The sequence below is a fragment of the Salarias fasciatus genome, chromosome 2 (genome assembly GCF_902148845.1).
Source record: "Salarias fasciatus chromosome 2, fSalaFa1.1, whole genome shotgun sequence".
NCBI lineage: Eukaryota > Metazoa > Chordata > Actinopteri > Blenniiformes > Blenniidae > Salarias > Salarias fasciatus.
In genome coordinates, this window is record NC_043746.1 from 13,002,069 (window position 1) to 13,021,718 (window position 19,650).

Genomic DNA, 19,650 nt, shown 5'->3' on the forward strand with positions numbered 1-19,650 from the left:
CAATTTCATTCACATATAATCCTAATCAAATGAATCACTGATAAATCAATAGTACTGCAGTGCTTATGTGCTGTTCCTTATGTCATTCTGATTTTATACCATTTCGTAATGCCTTTGCTCTCGTAATATAAATGGTTTAACATTACAAAACCACTATAGACATCTAGAAGGCTCCTACTGTGTGGGGAAATTAAAGACAGACTGATCCAATAACAGAATAAGCAGCCATAGATATCTTACTTTGCTCGATGTAAAGTAATATCATATTTTTTGGAATATATTAGATTCAACAGCGGTTCAAATCCCAACGTGTCAGTCAATTGTACAATTTTCCGTATCTCAGAAAAAACATTTGACTATACTGGTCCTCATATTTATAAATGTCTCTATAATTCACCAGTGAAGCAGTCATCCCACAGTCTGCTATACGATAAAATACAGTCTCAGTACTGGTGGCTGGTACTCAAGTTACTGCTAAGGTAGGCTTACAGTTCATGTCTGTAAATACAGAGGATTAAATTTTGAGCCCAAAAATAAAACCACAAACCCAAACAAATCTTAATCTTGTGGCTTGCATCAGTTCATTTAATGTATTTTACCTTGGCGCTCACAAAAATGCCTGAAACACATTCAAAACTTCAACTGTATTATCTTTTATACTGCACTCTATTATATATAATAATCACAATAGCTAAAATGACATTAAAAGAACTGTTTTTGCTTCAAACCTATATCTTCATAATCAAAAAGTTAAAATAGCATACAAGGGATAAAAACACCATCTGGCCAAAATGTGGTTACTAGTGTCTCTCTGGACATGAAAGTCAGCCTGAAACAGGATATCCAGCCAGCTGTTACTCTGACAGCACCGTGGCATCTGACTGGAGAGCGCTTGGGCAGTGCCAGAAAAAACAGGGGCAAAGTTGGCAGTGACGGGCTCCAAGTAGCTCGAATAGCAGCAACATATTCTCCTACATCAGCAGAAACACTTCTAGCTGAACTGTGAAAGTAGAATACCAAATCCAGCACCGTTTTTATCCACTTGAACTTTAATTTTTGACCCTCAACGTGAAGCAGAAATTACTCACTCACCACAGCACTCTGACAGATTTACACCAACACAGAGGGTCCATAACAGGCCAGATTCCTCTTTATTAAGAGTGGACAACTGCAAAATGGCACTGACCATGGTGCTGAAATATATGGCTTGGATTACAGGTGGATGACTCACATACAGAGCAGGTGGAAAACTCTTTATCCTGTGATCACAAGAGGACACACATTTTTAGTCTTTTTATAAGTGTGACTCTGTGGCTGACAACAGCCACCTCTTGAGTGTTGTGGTCAAGTGTTTCATTCATCAAACCATCTTTGTTCATGTTGGACTGAGCTAAAGCTTTTTCTGTCCAACATGAAATAGGCTTTAGAGACAGACACAGTTTCAGTCACTCATGCAGCATTGTGTAAAACAACATTGTGACAAAAGGGCCGCATAGCTTTACACAGCATACCCACAAGTAATATAATCAGAAAGGCATTTGACAGACATCAAATTCATTCTGCAACAGAGGACACACACACTGGACGTGAAGTACACGTCATCAAGAGCAATCTTCGGAGGAAAGAAAAGTGGGTCCTCAAAGTAATACTGTGGTTTCCAAAGAGGGTCTGTCTCAAAAGGCTTAGAGTCTGGAGCTATAAGAAGACACATAGGGAGTTCATTGAGTTCATTGAGGTTTGTGATTTAGCAGAAGATCCATCCTTTCAAAACTGTGTGCGGGAGTACAGAAAACAGGGAAATCTGTTGGAAAAGTAAATACTGGTCACCATAGACACATTGTCCTCTTTCTGCTCATTCACTTCATAGTTTGATAATTAAAGAGAAGAAGAAGAAGAAGTCACTTCCAGTACAGCCCACATTTCTGTACAGCACTATACTTCACACTTACTTGTTTTAAATCACCAATTAACCTAGCAAGCATTTGCCAGGGTTATGGGAGGAAGGATACCAAGAGAAAACCGACACAGAGAAGAAAAGATGAGCTGTCACACACATTATACTACGTATTGCAGTTACATGATATGCATCATGCACAATTAATCCATAGGAACCACACGGACGCTCATTACAGTTCGGTCTGACAACAAACAAACAAACAAACTGTAGCCTTGGTGGATAATGCAATCAAACCTAAAGGTTGCATGGTATTGTTTAGTCACAAGGTGGCTGATCTAATCCATGCAAAAAATCTATTTAGCGCTTCAGGACTCCATAAGGCAGATTTTTTTATTTTTTTATTTTTTTGCCTAAACAACACAGGGTGTGACTGATCCCACTCCATTTAAATGAAGTCATGAATTCACTGCATCACTTCTAACAGTTAGTCTTATTCCATATGTCACAACAGTATGCACTCAGCTGTATTGCTGGAGCTAGGCTACTATCCAGAAATTAAGCTACTGATTTAAACTGCTGGTCCCAATAAAAGTGTTTATTTTTTCTTTGGAGTACAATAAAATAATGCATGCATGCATTAAACTATATAGCCCAACAAAGTCAATGATATAGTGTATTTTGCATTTCTTGATCTACTTTATTTCAACCCCATGAACAGTGAATTGTACATTAAGCCACCTAACTCACCTCATGCTTTAATAGATACTCAAAAATGATCACATAAACAGAAAGAAACGCACTGAAAACTACAAAAGACCAATCTGCAACATTTTGGTGTCAATGTCTCACTTCTCTCTTCTTTTCTCCTCCTCTCTTCTCTCTAGAGCATCGCAAGGGCCACAGCAGCAGAAACCTCCTGAATTATTGAAGCAGACAAGACATCTCCCAAACAAACACACACACACACACACACACACACACACACACACACACACACACACACACACACACACACACACACGGAGTAACTGTATCCTTGTCCTCTGGGGAAAAGTGAGATAATGACCAATTCAAGCTGACATGGTTTTAGTGGCCATAAACAGAGTGAGAGGAGGAGAGAAAGATAGGGGGAGAGGAAAGATGCTGACTCTGGTCGAAAGACAAAACGACCAGGGAGGTGCGAGGAAGAGACTGCCCCAGATTAATTTAATAACTTCACACCCTGGACTATGAAGTCAACTTTTAAAATGTGATCTGACCAAGACGGTCTACTTGCACATTAATTTCTGTGCATTCCATAATTGACTTAACTTTTGTCAAAAAACACACAATAAGCAGCTGAAACAGATTTGTTTGGAAGACTGATGTTTAGATTGAACACTGTTTGTGTGATTATCCGCATCAGTTCTCGCGATAGATGAAACAATGACTGCGTTCATCATCTCTGAAACAACCACTGTGATTACAGGGAACAAGCAGAGGCTGACACACAACATCAATCACAGTGCGAGGCTGGCTTATAAATCGCAAGATAAGCCTCATTAAAAGATACTGGTAAAAAAAAAAAAAAAAAAATGTTGGTCCACAGTGCGGCAGCAGAATATTAGAAAAAAGAAAAAGTGGCAATTATCCCTGATGAATGAAATCAACAACACATCTTCATATTATTATCTTGTGCTCATATCTCTATTGAAAAGCCTGTGTTAGATATACTGGATAAATTACGACATTGTTTATTAGAGGAAAATTTGAACTCGTGCAATGTGTAAATGTTTTTTTTTTTAATGCATCATATCAACATAACAAGACTCATCTCAGCTCATTTAAAGCCAACATTATTACTCAGCACTGTGATCACAAGCAACAAGACAGTTGCAATGGCTGAAAAGGTTTATGTTTTGAGGGGCTGTTCATCCCATAAATGCATTTTTGACAGTCACGAGCCCCATAGACCACCATTGCCCCATCTCTTAAGTTGGCTCCAACAAGTAACTGTTGACAAACGTGGTGAAAACAATAACAATACACAATTCTCAGCTGGCTGTACATTGTGAAGCTTATATGCACTCAACACAAGAAGTGTGAAAACAGAAATCCATAGTAATCAAAAGGGAAATTGATATTTACCCAACTATGTCAAATAATCTACGTCGATAAAAAAGTAATGGAAAAATGGAAATTTCAAGAAACGGCAGCCCTTCCCTCTCGCTTAGCACAGGCCTTTCAATAAAAAAGGCAAGGAACAGAGTTTTCCTTGTTTGAAAAATGCATTTTATTTAATTTGTGTCTATTGGGTTATATTTCAGGGACCGGTTCCAAAAGAAAAAGGTTTGAAGGAAGGAAACTGAATCAAAGAATCAAAAACAGGCATGAACCCAAGACCTCGCACTTCTAACACAACAGAGCTCCCACTGCGCAAGCAGTGACTTCCTAGTTGGCAGCGTAGCAGGCAGTCAAGTAAGGCAACAGCGGCTCATCTCCACTCACAGATTCAACTTATAAAACAGATTACAGGAAGACAAATCAAACATAGACGTATGGAGAAAAGCAGAGGGAGCCAAACCCCGAGGAGAAAAACATCTGATCGCACATGGTGCACGGTGCGGGTGACAGCTCCTTCAGTGTCAGTGGAGAGAGAAACACTCACACATACAAATACATGCAAAACTACTGTGGCACATACATCTCTGTTCCGCTCTGACAGGCAGACATGATCAAAACATTCTATTCATGGTTTATGCATGTACAAGATATGGGGAGGTTCAACTCAGCACTTTGTGTGTGTGTGTGTGTCCAAGATGTGCCTTGAATTTCATGTGCGTATAGTTCTCATAAGGTCCGTATAATTTGACCGAAAAAAAAAAAAAAATCAGTTCAAATAAGTATCCACGCAAAGGCACACACACCTTCCTGATTAAATGCATCAGCAACAGAAACAGGAATCTGTTTGAAGTATTAAACATGTAGTGAGTGTTGACAGAAGCTGCATAACTGAAATATAATATAGATTGTTCAAAATACGTTGGCCATCTATGAAAATGAATTATGGTTGAAATACAAAATTTGCTGGAAGGCATGGCAAAAACTGCATCCAAAGAAACTGCAGATTACTACTGAACATTTAAAATGACTCTGCTCTGCAGCTAAAATGACTTGTTGAACAATAACTTAACTGGTTGACGGAAAATTAATCAATGGCAACATTACTGTGCCCAACTTTTAATCAAAATGCTTTGCCATTCACAAATATGACAAGATGATCTCTCAAGCGTCTTTCACAGAAAACATGATAGCGTTTTGCTTTTGTGTACTTACGAAACATCTGTCCCACATTTGTTGGGTGTAACAGGGGTGAGCTGGCAAGTGTGTGAACAGGAGACTGCACGCACGCACCTCTGTCAACTCAATGCCACAAGACGCCTCCGGCTGTTTCGAATTACACAACGGGTGGTCTTTGCTTGATTTTGTAAAAATCACTGAAAGCAGTAACGGAGGAACTCTTTTCAGCACTGTTGGAAATCTTAGTGGGAAAGCTGCTTCAGTTTAACATTTAGGGCTTACTGATTACAGTCTCTGAGGTCAATGTGGTGGCTTGTCAGTGATTGTATTCCTGCTCAGTGCTCAGCCACACTGCAATGCTGGATTTGATTATCACTGAAACAAACAGCCAATCTAGATGCTTTGTGTGTGACATATAAATCAGTTTGTCTTTTGCTTTAACAATTACCAATCAGTGTTACTTGGACACCAAATATTTCCTTGTGTTGCTCAAAGCAAATAGTTCTGAAAACTTTCAGCCCTATTCCGTATATTCACTTTCACCACGTGAAGGATCACACTGGACCATTTTCAGGAGCATCCCGTCTATAAAGTTGATGTAACTCAAGGTCATGGAGTGTTGGACTGGATCCCCGTTGAATTTTGTTAAAGGCTCAGTGACCAGAGCAAACAGAGAAATTGTCAAACTACAATTTCACCACCAACAAATTTAGAAGTTACCAAATAAATTTAAATGCATGTGTTTGGACTGAGGGGAGGAAGCCAGAGTACCATGCACGCACAGAGAGAACGGGCACACTCTGCATGGAAAAGCCCCAGAGCCTGAAAACGAACCAGAGAATGCTGTCACGATGAGGAGAGAGTGCTGGTCCAGTTTCTTCAGTAAAACCAAGACTCACTGTTGGAAAACACATACTGGAGGACTTATTTTTACAGTTGATGTAAACTAAATTTCTTTGGACATGAGACTATTGAGGAAAAGCACAGTAGTGCAGCTGTCATCCCACAGCAAGAAGATTCCGATTTTTGATAAAACTAATGACTAATTGACATCTTTCTTAGTTGCATTTTCTTTCAGTGTGTATTTTTCTGATTTACAGCTCTACTTATTGAAACAATTAATGGTATCTAGCAATAACAAGAAAAAGGTTACTATGAAAAAATAAATGCTCATGTCCGAAAAGAATATTTTTGTAAACAAGGGCTCAGCATAAAAAGCGACTGATAATTCAGGCATGTGGTCAGACTTTTTAAGGAAATATAAACAGGATATCAGCAAGTCACAAAGTATCTTTACAAAACAATCCAATACTGCGCAGGTGAGCTTAATCATTACCAAATAGATCACCATTTAAAGAGTCCCATCTGGGTGAAAAGTTGAGTTTAGAGCAGCCCACATGACAGAAGTGACTAATAACACACATGCACACATTGAAAATGACTTTCACATTTTCTCGCACCCTGCGAGCCTCTGTCCGTCCATCTGTTCAGCCCATGGTGTTAACGGGCTTCACATTAAAGCATCACCTCATCCTCTTTCCTCCTATCCTATCGCATTTTTCCACCCTCATTTTGTTTTTCTTGTCATTGTCCAAAATCACTGGCAATCCCTGAGCTCCCCTGCTTTGTCTAACTCTTTGTTGTGCCCTCCAACATGTGCACACACGCAAACACAAAAACACAAGCACCTCACTAGCTGCTTACCCTGGTCAATCAGGACGGTGACCTCTGACTTGCCTGCAACCGAAGTGCCAAATGAATTTGTGTGTGTCGATTTGTCTTTTCAGGGCGTTATTGATTATCCCAAGACAGCAGTCAGGTTTCCCCTGTCCAGTAAACTATACCTTGGACTTGTTTTGACAGTGTTCTACAGTCTTCAGAAACATCATCTGGTGGTGTCGTATGATGTATGATGATGCTGATGTATGAGATTTACATCTCACCACATTGTCTGAGGACTGGTCGTTAATATTGCATGTACTGCAGGTAAGAGCCATGCACATGCAGTACGTCTTTGCAGTTAAGAGCCCGATTACTATAATGCGGCATGGCAATGATTGAAAAGAGAAAAAAAGACTTGTGTTTTGTCCATTTCATTACTACCTTCTCTCTCTTTTTTTTTTAAACCAAAATCAATCCAGACATCTGCTTTAAAAGATGAAAGGGCTGTTAATATTTACCCTGGAATTAAATTTGGCCACTTGCTTCGCTTCCTGTTTGAATAAGATATGCCTGTACTGCACAGATATCTACCATAGTGACCAGGCAGGCTCAGCATCTACTTAATGTCACAAGGGGTATCAATATTGGGGGCTGCAATATCAATATTGTATTGTTTAAAAAATTGATTTGTATCTAACTATCAATGTGTTTGTACAGCCCTAATTAGAGCACTTGGTAAAGAAGATCTGAGTTTGTGCAAGAGCAAAACAATAACAACAGGGCCCAGTTACAGCTGGTGGAAATTAGGTGCAGGAGGAAGAGTACTGTCATTTGAAAAAAAAAAAATCTCAAAGATTCTAACATTTAAAGTGTTTGATTGATCACAAACAATATCGCTATCATAATACTCGGAAAGATTACCTCAATTAGAAAGTTCAGCTGATGTCGTGTAGCCTTTATTCCGTACACATAAAAAGCACTTGCAAGAGGAACTGTGCATTCGTGATCCCTCTACGCATGTATTTATAGATTGTTATCAAAATTTCCCATTTGATATTAATCAGAGGAACGTGAGGAATGTGCACACAGAGAAAGACCAAGGAAAAAGATGAAAGCGAGCAGGTTTATTTTGAAGGGCACTGTTTCACGGGAATTAGAGGAATATAAAATGAGAATGGGAAGAGCCAGGGGAGACAGAGGGGAGATAAAACGTATGAAGAGAAGGTATAGAGGCAGCTTAAGAGTAGAAAGAGAAATGGAGGGCAGAGCAAGGGAGCGATAAGAGAGAATGACAGGTGTTCAGCCAAGTCTTCACTTAATTGACGGGAATACTGTACGTCTGCTGGGGAGAATTCACTGACAGCGTTTGTGTGTCTGTGGGTGTGAAGGTGAAGGTGACTCCAGGGTTCGTCTTGTCTAAGCTGCTTCTCTAAAACGCAAGCTGCCCCTCCCCCCCTCAGCTGCACAACCAACCAATCACAACCTCTCTGTATACACCGGGGCACAAACTGAGACAGACAGAGGATGAGCATTTAATTTGGATGCATGGGGGTCCTGCAAGGTATGAATATCTTCGCTGCGAGGCAGTATATGATTTGGGGGGTAAAAAAAAAAGAAAGAAAACAAGCATGCTCAGCAAAAACTCCTCCTCCATAAAGGAGAAAACCTGCAAAACAAGCCACAAAATTTCAACTGAAAATAAAGCCATCTCGGCACATGCTTCCATTGCAGGAAAACACAGTGACTCACACACACAAAGACACACACACACACACACACACACACACAGGTTTTATGATTCCGACACACAGCTGTGGTCTTTGACTGGCAGTCCCAGAGAGGCTGTCGTCCTGGAAAAGAATACAGCTGATAAAAGATGGCAACATTTAATTCTGTCAGTGGGAATGAGGAGGGACAGGCCGCTGTAATGCTCAGCACAGATAGCTGTACGGCCACCACACAAACACACAGCAGTTTGTAGTTTGATCTTAAAACAGCAACCAGGTCCACTAACGAATTAACAGTGAACAGGCAACGTCCGTCAAAAGAATGATTTTGACCATTTTTGTTTTAAAAACGGACAACATGCAAGCCTTGTGTAAATCACAGGGACAAACAGTGAAAGTATGGGAAAGACAACTGGGACAAGACATGCTTCTGCTGTAAAGAAAACAAACGAAAAAAAAAAAAAAACAACAGGCTCTGAAGAATGAAGACATTTCTGCTCCTTGAGGATAAAACTGAGGCTGTCAGAATGGCAGCGAAGGCTCTTTCTGGGAGGAGATGAGTGGAGACAATCAAAACATCAAATGTGGTTTAAACGTGGCGTGGTGGGATAGTGGTTTTCCTTATTGCTTCCTCGTAATAAAGTCCAAGCCCAAAGCTGGTATATACAGTGTGGTCCCGCCATGACTGCTGGTTATAAAACAAATTGTAGATGTGTACTCTGTGTGCTGTGTGTGTGTGTGTGTGTGTGTTGTGTGTATTGTGTGAGAGGGAGAGATAGATGGCAGGACTGTCAGCAGGTGGTGTGGTTGGCAAAGACTGTTACACTGACCAATTACAAAAGAAGGTCAGCTGTGCTATAAAGTCTTCTGTCTACCCTGAACGTCATCTGTTCTACAAGGTGGAAGCATATATTGTGTTTTTCAAAACATCAACTGCCAAATTAGCTTTCCCTACCTCAGTGACTTAAAGGACACTTAAGGTTAATTATTTTAATTCTTTATTTTGGTTGAACTTCCTCCCGAACATTTTATCCGTGTTTTAAAGCAACAGAAATAAACTGAGGTTCGAATAGACGGATAACCAGAAAGCTGAATCTGTGCAGTCGTCATAAACCGAAGTTCCTTTTGAGCTTTGAATCTACACTGAGGGTAGACATGTAGTATAAGCTGCAGATCAACGTGCACTCTGCCATCGCACTCAAGCAATTCACAAGAACAAGAAGACTGACAGCATCACATTTCCTCCAGCTGCTACACCGCTACACTGTAGCCGCTTCCCCTCCATCTGCCTCCATTCTACTGCCAAGATCTGCTCTCTTCTTGCTTATTTTAGACGGAAGGTTGCTTCTGATTTGAAATAAGGGAACAATAGCAACAGCCGGGTTAGTGGTCTGGAAGACCAGCCACTGGCCCAATTGTTATCACATGACTTCCCCTCTGCCTGTATGACCCTACAGAGGTGTGTTAGCCTTCCAGAATACTAAATATTTTGCCTTTGGAAAAAATATCATAATTCAATTAATATTAGCACCAAATCAAACAGCATCGACCAATAAGAATCCATCACATTTGTTTTGAAGGCACAGAATGAATTTTATAATTAAAATGCTTGATGAGAATCACATTGGTGATACAATAAATGAAATTTAAACTGAACGCTGAAATGCACACCAGTAATCATTCATTTGGAAAAATTTCCAATTTCCATGCATTTTTACAATGATATATGTGACAACTGTAGCTACTCATTTAATGAAAACAAATTTGTTATTTGTAAATCAGGTTAACTAAATCAATATCCATGCGGTGCTTTTTTTCCACATTAAAATATAGTTAGTATGATACAGTTCAAATGGTAATCAGAGAAACCAACAATTCAGTAGCCTATTGCTGGTTTGCAGGTTAACAACTTTCTCCACTCTACATTTACTGACACTCTGAACAAGGTATGGGTCAATCCTCATACTGGGTCATGATAATTTTTAGGACATATGAACCAGATGTCAAATGAATTTATTTCTTATGACAGCAAATATATGCATATCTAATAACATTACATACATTTGAGTAGCTTTCATTAAATTAGTTGTTAGTCTAATATATTCTTGTGATAGATATATTCAGTCAATTTGGCCCACTGGTAGTGAAGAGAAACTTTTCTGAAGGAGTCAGAGTAATCAAAGATGATAATCCCTGATCTAGACACTACAGTAAATTCGTTTACCCTTATCAGATATTTTGAATATTGTAATCTTTTGTGTGGCTGTTGAAAAAGTGAGATGGTAAGGCACACATACTTACATTCACCTTTTCCTTCTCAGGCAAATGGTAATGCTATTGTCCAACACTCATGCTTATCCTGCCACAGTGGAAATCATTAGCTCATCCATGCACAATCCACATTCATCGACATGGATACCATTAGGCCAATACGGCAGAACCAGAAAAAACTCAACACAAACATATTATGAATTGACTCACTTTTCTTAATTTCTAAAAAAGCTTTCCACAATCTTCATACTGGTGTGAAAAGAAATTGTGTTGAAGGGTTTTGTGACAAATTATTATTCAGTATTTTTTCAACTCACTGAGAAGGCCCTATAAGATTACTGCCATGCAGTTTTTGAATCCGAGATGAACCCTGAAGTTATGAGGCGCTAAATGTGCATTTTAAAGAACCATAATTATCTGCTACAATTGTGTATAATGAGGGCGTTCGATCAAAGAGGCTTCAGATATACTGTAATTCAAAATGCAAACACACACACACACACACACACACACACACACACACACACACACACAGAGAAATAGTGCAGCAAGTGAAAACGCATTGGCAGCATTCATTCCAGTGTAAATGAATGAATACACACTTTGCTGCTCCATTGCTCTGACTCTATTACTAGACTTGGACTTGTTAATGAGTTTCTGTTACAGCTTTTAGTTTTGCCGATCGTTCGACTTGACCTGTGATATTTGCTCCATTGTTTTTGTGCACAATTTGACGTAACCAGCTACATCTGACTGCAGGCTTCCAATAAAGTTGACCCTGTCTGAAACACAAACAGTGGAAAGCAGTGCTACATACAAATGTGTGTAATTTTTCTCTGAAACTATATTTGTATAAATCCACTAATTAAAATGTTGATTGTAACTTAAAGGAAGGCTTGAAAGCTGGCATAAAAAAATACAACAACATCAAGAGATTTGGCTCCAAGAGCAACAAAGCTAGTTAGGAAAATTTGAAGATTAAAAAAAAAAAAACTATTCAGCTTTAACCAAAAACATTTAGAGATCCTCTAACAAGCCAAACTAAATCTCCAAAGCATGCACAAACATAAAACACCCGGAAACAAAAGCTCTGCAGAGAAAACACATTATGGCAATTTTCCATAAGACATCATAACATTAAGGGGACATAGTTCTACAACAGTAAGAACGGAAAACAGCTCAGCGAGCAAGTCTGCTCTCAACCTTCAGATATGTTGTGCCACTGCCACAAATGTGTCCTTTTTCTAAATTCATTTATGAAAGTACACAAGTATACAAGCAAGTAAAACACTGGAGCTATGCTATAAAAGGCAAATGTTTTCAAACTAACAAAATATGTTGGCAATAAAGGACATTTTTAAATGTCCCCTGCTTGTCCTTCCTCGGCACCGGGCTAGACTAAAACCATCTCTATTGCTGTATTATGCTGCTTCGCCTCCTACACATTTCATTCCAGTTATTAGAGGTGCGACCAGGCAAAAGAATAAATCCAATCCCTTTTCCTTCTGTTTTCAAGATAAGCCACCTGAACTTTGACTGTTTAACTGTTGAACCAGCTCCCCTGCCAAGAAATGGACACTCATACATTATGCAGGAGGGAGCAAGTGGCTCATCAACAGGGATGCAGAGTGAAACATGGCAGGCAGAGGAGAACAGCAGAGAGGAGGAGTCAGTGGTGAGGGCAGAGGGAGAGAGAGGGGGGTGGGAGAGAGGGCTATGGTTGAGGAAGCACAGGGTCATCGGATGCTCCTGTGACAGAGGAAGAGAATGAGCAGAAGAGAGAAAGTGTAGGAGGAAAGAAAAAGTTGAGGACACACTGAAAATAAAGGACAGGATGGGGAATTGATTGCCAGACACATGAATTATATACATGGACTGTCCTTCAAACAGAAAGTTTTTTGCTTTGGGTCTTAATAGATACTCATAATTTATCACACACGTTTTATCATGAAGTCCAAGTATTAAACAAAGTGAGACATATTTTTCATTTTGACAATAAAGTAAATAATTTGGATAGATTTCCAATGCAATCTGTTCCACTGTGGTATCAGAGTTGCCAACTCTTGTCTTAATCAACCACTTGACAGTCTGAAAAATGATAAAAACTCAGGAAAAAAAAAAAAATATTGCAATGTTTCTTATGCAAAATTTTAAACTTCTATTTGGCTCTGTCGAACACTTCTCCGAGACTTCCAATCATTTGGGAATGTAACAACACAAGTACCAGAACAGGGAATTGGTTCAAATACTCAGAAAAGCGCTCCAATAGAATTACACCTGATATGCAAACACATGACCTCAGCTGACATCTATCTCTTAACAGAGTAGTTAATCAGTGCACAAGAAGTCAGCTGTGTAGAGATTCTCTAGTGGAAAAAATTATTGTATTGATTATGTTTTCATATAAGAAACGTATATGAAAGTACTGAAATGCAATATGCTGTGGCCATAGACGTGAAGAACTCACTGAACGGAGTGGAAGGTTGAAAGAAGACACAGTGGAAGAAACAGCAAATGGAGGAGAAAAACTGCGACCAGAAGGTTTCCTAATGTAATAGGTCAGAACACACACACACACACACACACACACACACACACACACACACACACACACACACACACACAAAACTCTTGCTCTTTTTCTCTCCTCCTATCTTCTCTCTCCTCCTGTCCTCAACTAACAGTTTCCTGTTAATGAGTTTCATTTGCACGAGAGACCATAAAGCAGAGTGAAGAGAGACCAAACACAGGCGCGTACAGCAGGTAAGAGGGCTCCGGATGAATGTACACTGTCATGACCATCTCTCACATCACCGCCCCAGCTCTGTATGGGAAGGCCAGCTCTAATAAGGCCAAAGTTACTCCTCTGTCTACTGAAATCTCTGGAGAACACGTTAGCAGGCAGCAATGCACATCATACAGCTAAGAGTGTGTTGTCACTACCGTTACTGTCAGCCTGGTGCTGACAGGAGAGAGTGCTTGTTCAGCATTGATATCAGTCTCTAGGTGAAAGTGAACCCAAAGCTCCGATGGAAATTTGTAGTTCAAACACTCAACAGAACACAAACGTGTCCTAATTCTTCGAAGAACACATGGCATGCATAAACTTCCCTGGGTGTTAAGCTTTGGTCTCAGTTTGTAAATTATTAAAGACAGCTTGAGACATATCCTAACCCATTTAGGAGTCCCCATAGCAGATGGCTCTGTTACACACAAAACAACCCAAAACCACACCAAATTGTAATAGGATTGCCTGCGTGTTACAGTCGCCGTTGTGTTTCGCCTCCTCAAGACTTGAAAAGACTGCAAGTGTAGAACATTTACTGGGTCTTTACGCAGCTTCATTTGATTGTGGTAAATCTGGTTTGCTGTATTTAAGATAGCAGTTTATAAAAGGATAGAATTATAAAGTACATCTTGCGTGACTTTTTTGTGAGATCAGCTACATCGTTTGAGTTTCAGCCAATAAATATTACATTTGTCTCAATATCGGTATCTGGCTCCACACTGCAGCTAAGTTCAGCTACAAAAATCATGTTGAAAAATTGTATTTCACCTCATCCTTTAAACATTACGTCATATCTGGCCCGATGGCGACATGCCAGATGTAAGAGGAACAAAAGCACAATTACACAGTGTAGTGATATTTCAATGAAATGTGTAACAACATTGTCTTTGACAGTTAAAGTTCAAGCGTTCCATCAAAAAAGTGGTTAAAATCAGGAAATGGACATCATCTAACAACTTATCAAAGTTAGTTTAAGAATTGTAATTGCATTATTATGTGCTCATGTCAGTATTTTGTATCAACAAATACCTAAATGTAAGTGCTCGTAGTCTGTGTATGGAAAAGTGATATCTACTTGAAGAAACAAGTCTTTTTAGGCTTTTTAATAGCTCAACATGCACATCTGAGGTAGACATGCATTTGGTTTGCATTGTTTTATGTTTTGATGATTTTTGAACAATCAACTAAAAAAGCAGAGATAGTTTGTTACAGCCATACATAAAGGCAGGCAACAATATACTATATGAACATGTGGCCAATAGTATTCAATAACAGAAGAACAACACGCTGCACATCATTTGGTTATGTTGTTGTGGTCTGGCTACCTGAAATGATGACATATGACAACAGCAGCACTATAAAAGCGAGCACATGCAATCCAGATTTGAAACCAAGGAGTTGGGGCGAAAAAACCATAAGCTGTTTCAGGTTTTCCGCACCATGTGTCTGTGTATAATTTTGTTTGTCTTGGAGTCTGGTTGGCTTTCATACCAGGTTTGGACCTGCTGGGGTTCCACTCGGTGGATTAAGCCTGCTGGCAGGTGCTCACATTCACACAGGGTGCATCAAGGGCATAATGTGCACTCTCTGACACTCACATTCAAACAGATAAGTGTACAGACGGACACACGCACAAATGAGGCCACTTTTTGTGCAGCCTTTGTTTTCTCAGTGCAACTCACATCTCTGAATCTGTTCCAGGGTCTGTCCTTGTTGTACTGAGCCACAGTGCCCAGCCATTTCTCGTTACTGTTCCCGGAGACCGAGGTTTCTCTGCTCAGCAAGAGAGCCACGACAGGTAGCAGAAAGAAGAGCATCTTCTGAAAGCAGAGACAGGCAGAAGAACAGGGGTTGAATATATGGAGTGAGAAAAGAGACCCAGAGGAGCGAGGCTGCAGCTGCAAAGTGTTATGGAGAGCAGAGTCAAGTGGTCCCCGGCACTTTGTGGGGCAAACAACTCTCGCGTCGTGACGCAGAATGGGTCAGAAATGTCACTACGGAACCGAGTCGGTACAGAGCACTGATCATTTCATCAAATCGCTGATCCTCCTTCTAATCGGATTATAAACATTGGAAAGTTGTCACCGCGGCAGATGGGGCACAGCGAAACGATTAAGTAGTGCGCTTCGCCCCCCCCCCCTCTCCGCCAATTTAAAAAAGCAATTAGCGGCGTCAACACAACTGCCGCCCCCACGGAGCTTTGTGCTGCTTTCACGCGCTTTCTCTCTGCCGTTCAGCCGCAGCGAAAGTCGACAAACGAGAGACAATTGACTTTAAAATGAGATGGTTGTTTTCCCCGCCGCTTTTCAGCAAACATACAGTAACAGCGCTCTGCCTACCTGGGATACTTGGTTGGTGTCGGATTTCGACTCCCGGGGGAAGATAAGTCCACACGGCCCCGGGCACTCCGAGAGTAACCGACTGCTTGTAGGGTTGACGGCAAAAAGGAGCAGCGAGGACGCGCGGACCAGGAGCTTTCTCCTCCTCCTCCTCCTCCTCCTCCCCCTCCTGCACGGTCACCAGACACCGCCTCCTCTCTCTCCCTCTCTCTCTGTCTCTCTCTCTCCCCCCTCCCTCTCTCTCTCTCTCTCTCTCTCTCTCTCTCTCTCTCTCTCTCTCTCTCTCTCTCTCTCTCTCTCTCTCTCTCTCTCTCTGACCGTATCATTGATTTTCATCAGGAGATTTGATTTTTTTTTTCTTTTCCCCGTGTTCGCGCCAGAGCGCGCGCAGGATTTGGAAACTACATAGAAACGCTGTTCTGCACGTGCAGACACAAATTTCCCTTTCGTCACGCGCCTCTGTTGTGGAATCTGAACTCATGTTCACTATGATAAACAATTAAGCGACGTGAAGCATAAAATATGCCCCTTATTGTGTTTCGTTCTGATGAACCGCTGAGGCTGGCGTGATTTCAGCACCATGGACAGAGGCGGGACGCGCATCCTTTACGACAGATAGGCCACAAAATTGGGACGCTCATTTTGGGAAAATATAACCATATGCGTTTAAATATTGAAACCGTGATTCTTTTTCTTGTCTCACTGTTTTTGTTGACTTTGGCAACACTCTTGCTCCAATTTTTCACTCTTTGTGTAGTGTGCGCCTGGGTGTATTCAGTGAAAAGCGTCTGCTTTGGTGCTGTAAGATAAATGGAAACACTCTTCTTGTGTTCTCGTCTATTGACACAGTTTGGCACAGAGGAAGCCAGGAGAAATTTGGTACAACTCCTTCTCTCCCCTGGCGTCACATGAAAAAAAAAAGAGAAGAAAAAAAAAACCACTCAAACGCTGGATACTATTCTGGCTGTTATAATATTTTACTTTGCAAAGCTCAAGTTTTCAAAATAAGATAATATAAAGAATAATACGGCAGAGACAAGTCATTTAAGAGCAAAGCCCCTGTGTAGGTTTAATGCACTTTTGCAATGCAGTCAGGAGAAGGCAGAGCAGTGAGATTCACAGACGGAGTTATGACCTCTCTCTCTCTCTTTCAATCTCTCTCTCCTAACCTTGTAATTTACTTACAAGTATTGTCACATTCACATCAAGAGTTTGGAGGAATAACACTGAACATCAAAATCATACAGGCAACCATAAAGAAATACAATGCTCAACGTGCCACGTTGTAACTACACTCAAGTGGTGTGAGAATAGCTGAATTGTAAAGTCCAATAAGCAGCTTATGAGCTGCATGATTATGAGACACTTCAGTTTGACATTTTGGAGCTCTTACAAGACATTTATTTGCAATATATGTTAATAGTTATGGAGCTTGTGTTAAATGATGCCCTGAAATTTGAAGTAAGTCTGGGTGAAGTTGGAGTCAATTTTGGAAATGGGATCAAGTCTTATTTGTCCACCAGTTACTAAGTACATTTTTAGTGGACTGTGATTAATTTTTTTCTGTTTAGCCTTTTCACACTAACACAGAAAGGCTTTATGGTTGCTCTGAAGGAATTATCTGTGCATCATAGTTGATCATTTAAATGTGGCAAGTATATGCATCTTCTATATCGCTTCATCCTGTGCAGGGTCACAGGGCGCTGGAGCCTATCCCAGCTAGATATGTCCAGGGGCAATGTACAACCTGGTCCATCACAGGGAAAACACAGAGAAAAAGAGAACCACACACATTCAGATTGACAAGTATGGGCAGCTTGGGGTCACTCATTAACCCCTCATTTTGTACTGTGGGAGGAAACTACAGTTCTGTGGAGAACATGTAAACTCTGCGCAGAAAGGTCAGAATTTAAACCTACAACATTCTTGCTGTGTGGTGAAATTAGTCACCTCTCCAAACCATGGTATGGATTTAGTCTATAAGACTGTAAAATATCGAGCTGAACAGACCTTTTGAGCTGTTTAAACTAGATTGGGCACCAAAGCTTTATGCCTTTTTGTCACAATATGTACAAAGATGCTCGAATGACTTTTACCTTTGCTTTTGAACATCTTATAATGTGGTTCCATATTGGATGCATCTTCATTGTCTATACTTGTGGACCTCTAGAGCACACCAATCATTTTAGACCTTTATACATTGTTTTATTGTAGGCATACAAATGTAAGAGAATAGTCAGAGTGTTGTCATGCTCCGGTTTCAAAGGATTCAGTCCAGGCTCGCTTCAGTCAGATATCCTCCTAATAGCCTGTCCTTTTCTTAAACTTCATTCTCCAGGGGTGGTTCTGGGAGATGAAGTACAAGAGCAACTGTAGGGGAGCCAATTTTGAATAATAAAGATCAAAATATGTGTGACAAAGCAAAGCGGAGCAGGGAGTGTCCCAGCAGTAAGTTTACAGTCCTACATCCCCGCACACTGCAGCTGCAGATCGTGAAAGGAAAAGGTGGGTGTGGAAAAGAAAGAAAAAAAAAACAAAAAAAAAACAAGCATGATAAAACAGGATTGAGAATGTGTGTGCGTGTGCACGCAGGTGAGTCAGGGGCGAGTGAGAAGAGACAAGGAAGAGAAATGAGCAGAAGATGTTTGAAAGTGAGCAGTGGGGTGTGATGGACTGTTTCTTAATGAGCTTTGTGTCTGTAACTTGTGCATGAAAACTTCAGTTTCACATGAGTGACTCCAGAGAAAACCCCACTCAATCTGCCTGAGAAAGAACCATGATCATAAACCATATCAGCCTTTGAGATGATTCCTGCCTGGGCTGTCCCACTGTGCGAGGTGCAAACTGTTGCAAAACGCAGCATTTCCATCACACAGCAGTTCACGTCTCCGCTCGGTGCTCCTGAGGGCATTCATAAATCCAATTACACATCTGACGTTCCACATAGGATGAAAAGAGAAAACTCATAGAGCATGAAACACACCAGCAAATAGGATAAAGAGTATAAATGTCTCAGCGTCTTGGTGGATGTTTTAATATGCCCTGCACTTACCCTAATCAGCTCCTCATCAAGGACTTCAGTGGCAGTAAACAGAGCATGTTCTTGACATGCCTGATCTAAAAACAACCAATTTAGCATCCAAATAATAATAAGATAATGTTCAGAATGTAAACACATTAAATCACCACAGATATCTGACTCCTTTAGAAACAACCTCAATCGGCTTTGATGTTTTCCTCTGTCATTCGGGCACTGCTGCGTTTATATGTCATCTTTTTCAAAGCAGAGAGCGGGGTGTCTCTTCTTCTTATTACCTTTAATAATCTGTGTGAAAAGCAAATCTGTTAAGGCTAGAAAAAGTTGTAAATTATCACAACACAGTTTTGTTGGGCTGGAAAATAGGTTTTTACCATAGAATAAATAAAAAGATGAAGTAAAATGAAAAAAACAAACAAAAAAAACAAGAGGAACTTCTTACAAACACATTCCAAATAACATGACTAAAAAGTGAACCTATTTTAAGTTTCAGGAAAGTCAGCTTGGTTTGATTCCGATTTTGACAGTGACAACTCTGCATCATCCACTTCTACAAGATGAGAAGATGAGACGGTGACATTTCAATTCAAGACAACAGACTTTCATTCAGATCCTTTTATATTTTAAAATTCTATGTCTTTATTTCCTGA

General features: G+C 40.3%; 1 protein-coding gene across 3 annotated transcripts in view; it reads right to left on the bottom strand.

The window, feature by feature from the left end:
- Positions 1 to 16,054, bottom strand: part of spock1 (SPARC (osteonectin), cwcv and kazal like domains proteoglycan 1) — a 112,568-nt gene extending 96,514 nt beyond the window's left edge. For 2 of the 3 annotated variants that reach the window (XM_030101481.1, XM_030101466.1), the window contains exons 1-2: positions 15,964 to 16,054; positions 15,307 to 15,444 (exon numbers count right to left, since the gene is read on the bottom strand). In XM_030101481.1, the coding sequence (XP_029957341.1) occupies positions 15,307 to 15,441 (135 nt within the window). In that variant the 5' untranslated portion in view covers positions 15,442 to 15,444; positions 15,964 to 16,054. The remainder of the gene's footprint in view (positions 1 to 15,306; positions 15,445 to 15,963) is intronic. The other variant, XM_030101474.1, reaches the window with a different exon arrangement.
- Positions 16,055 to 19,650: the final 3,596 nt, after the last annotated feature.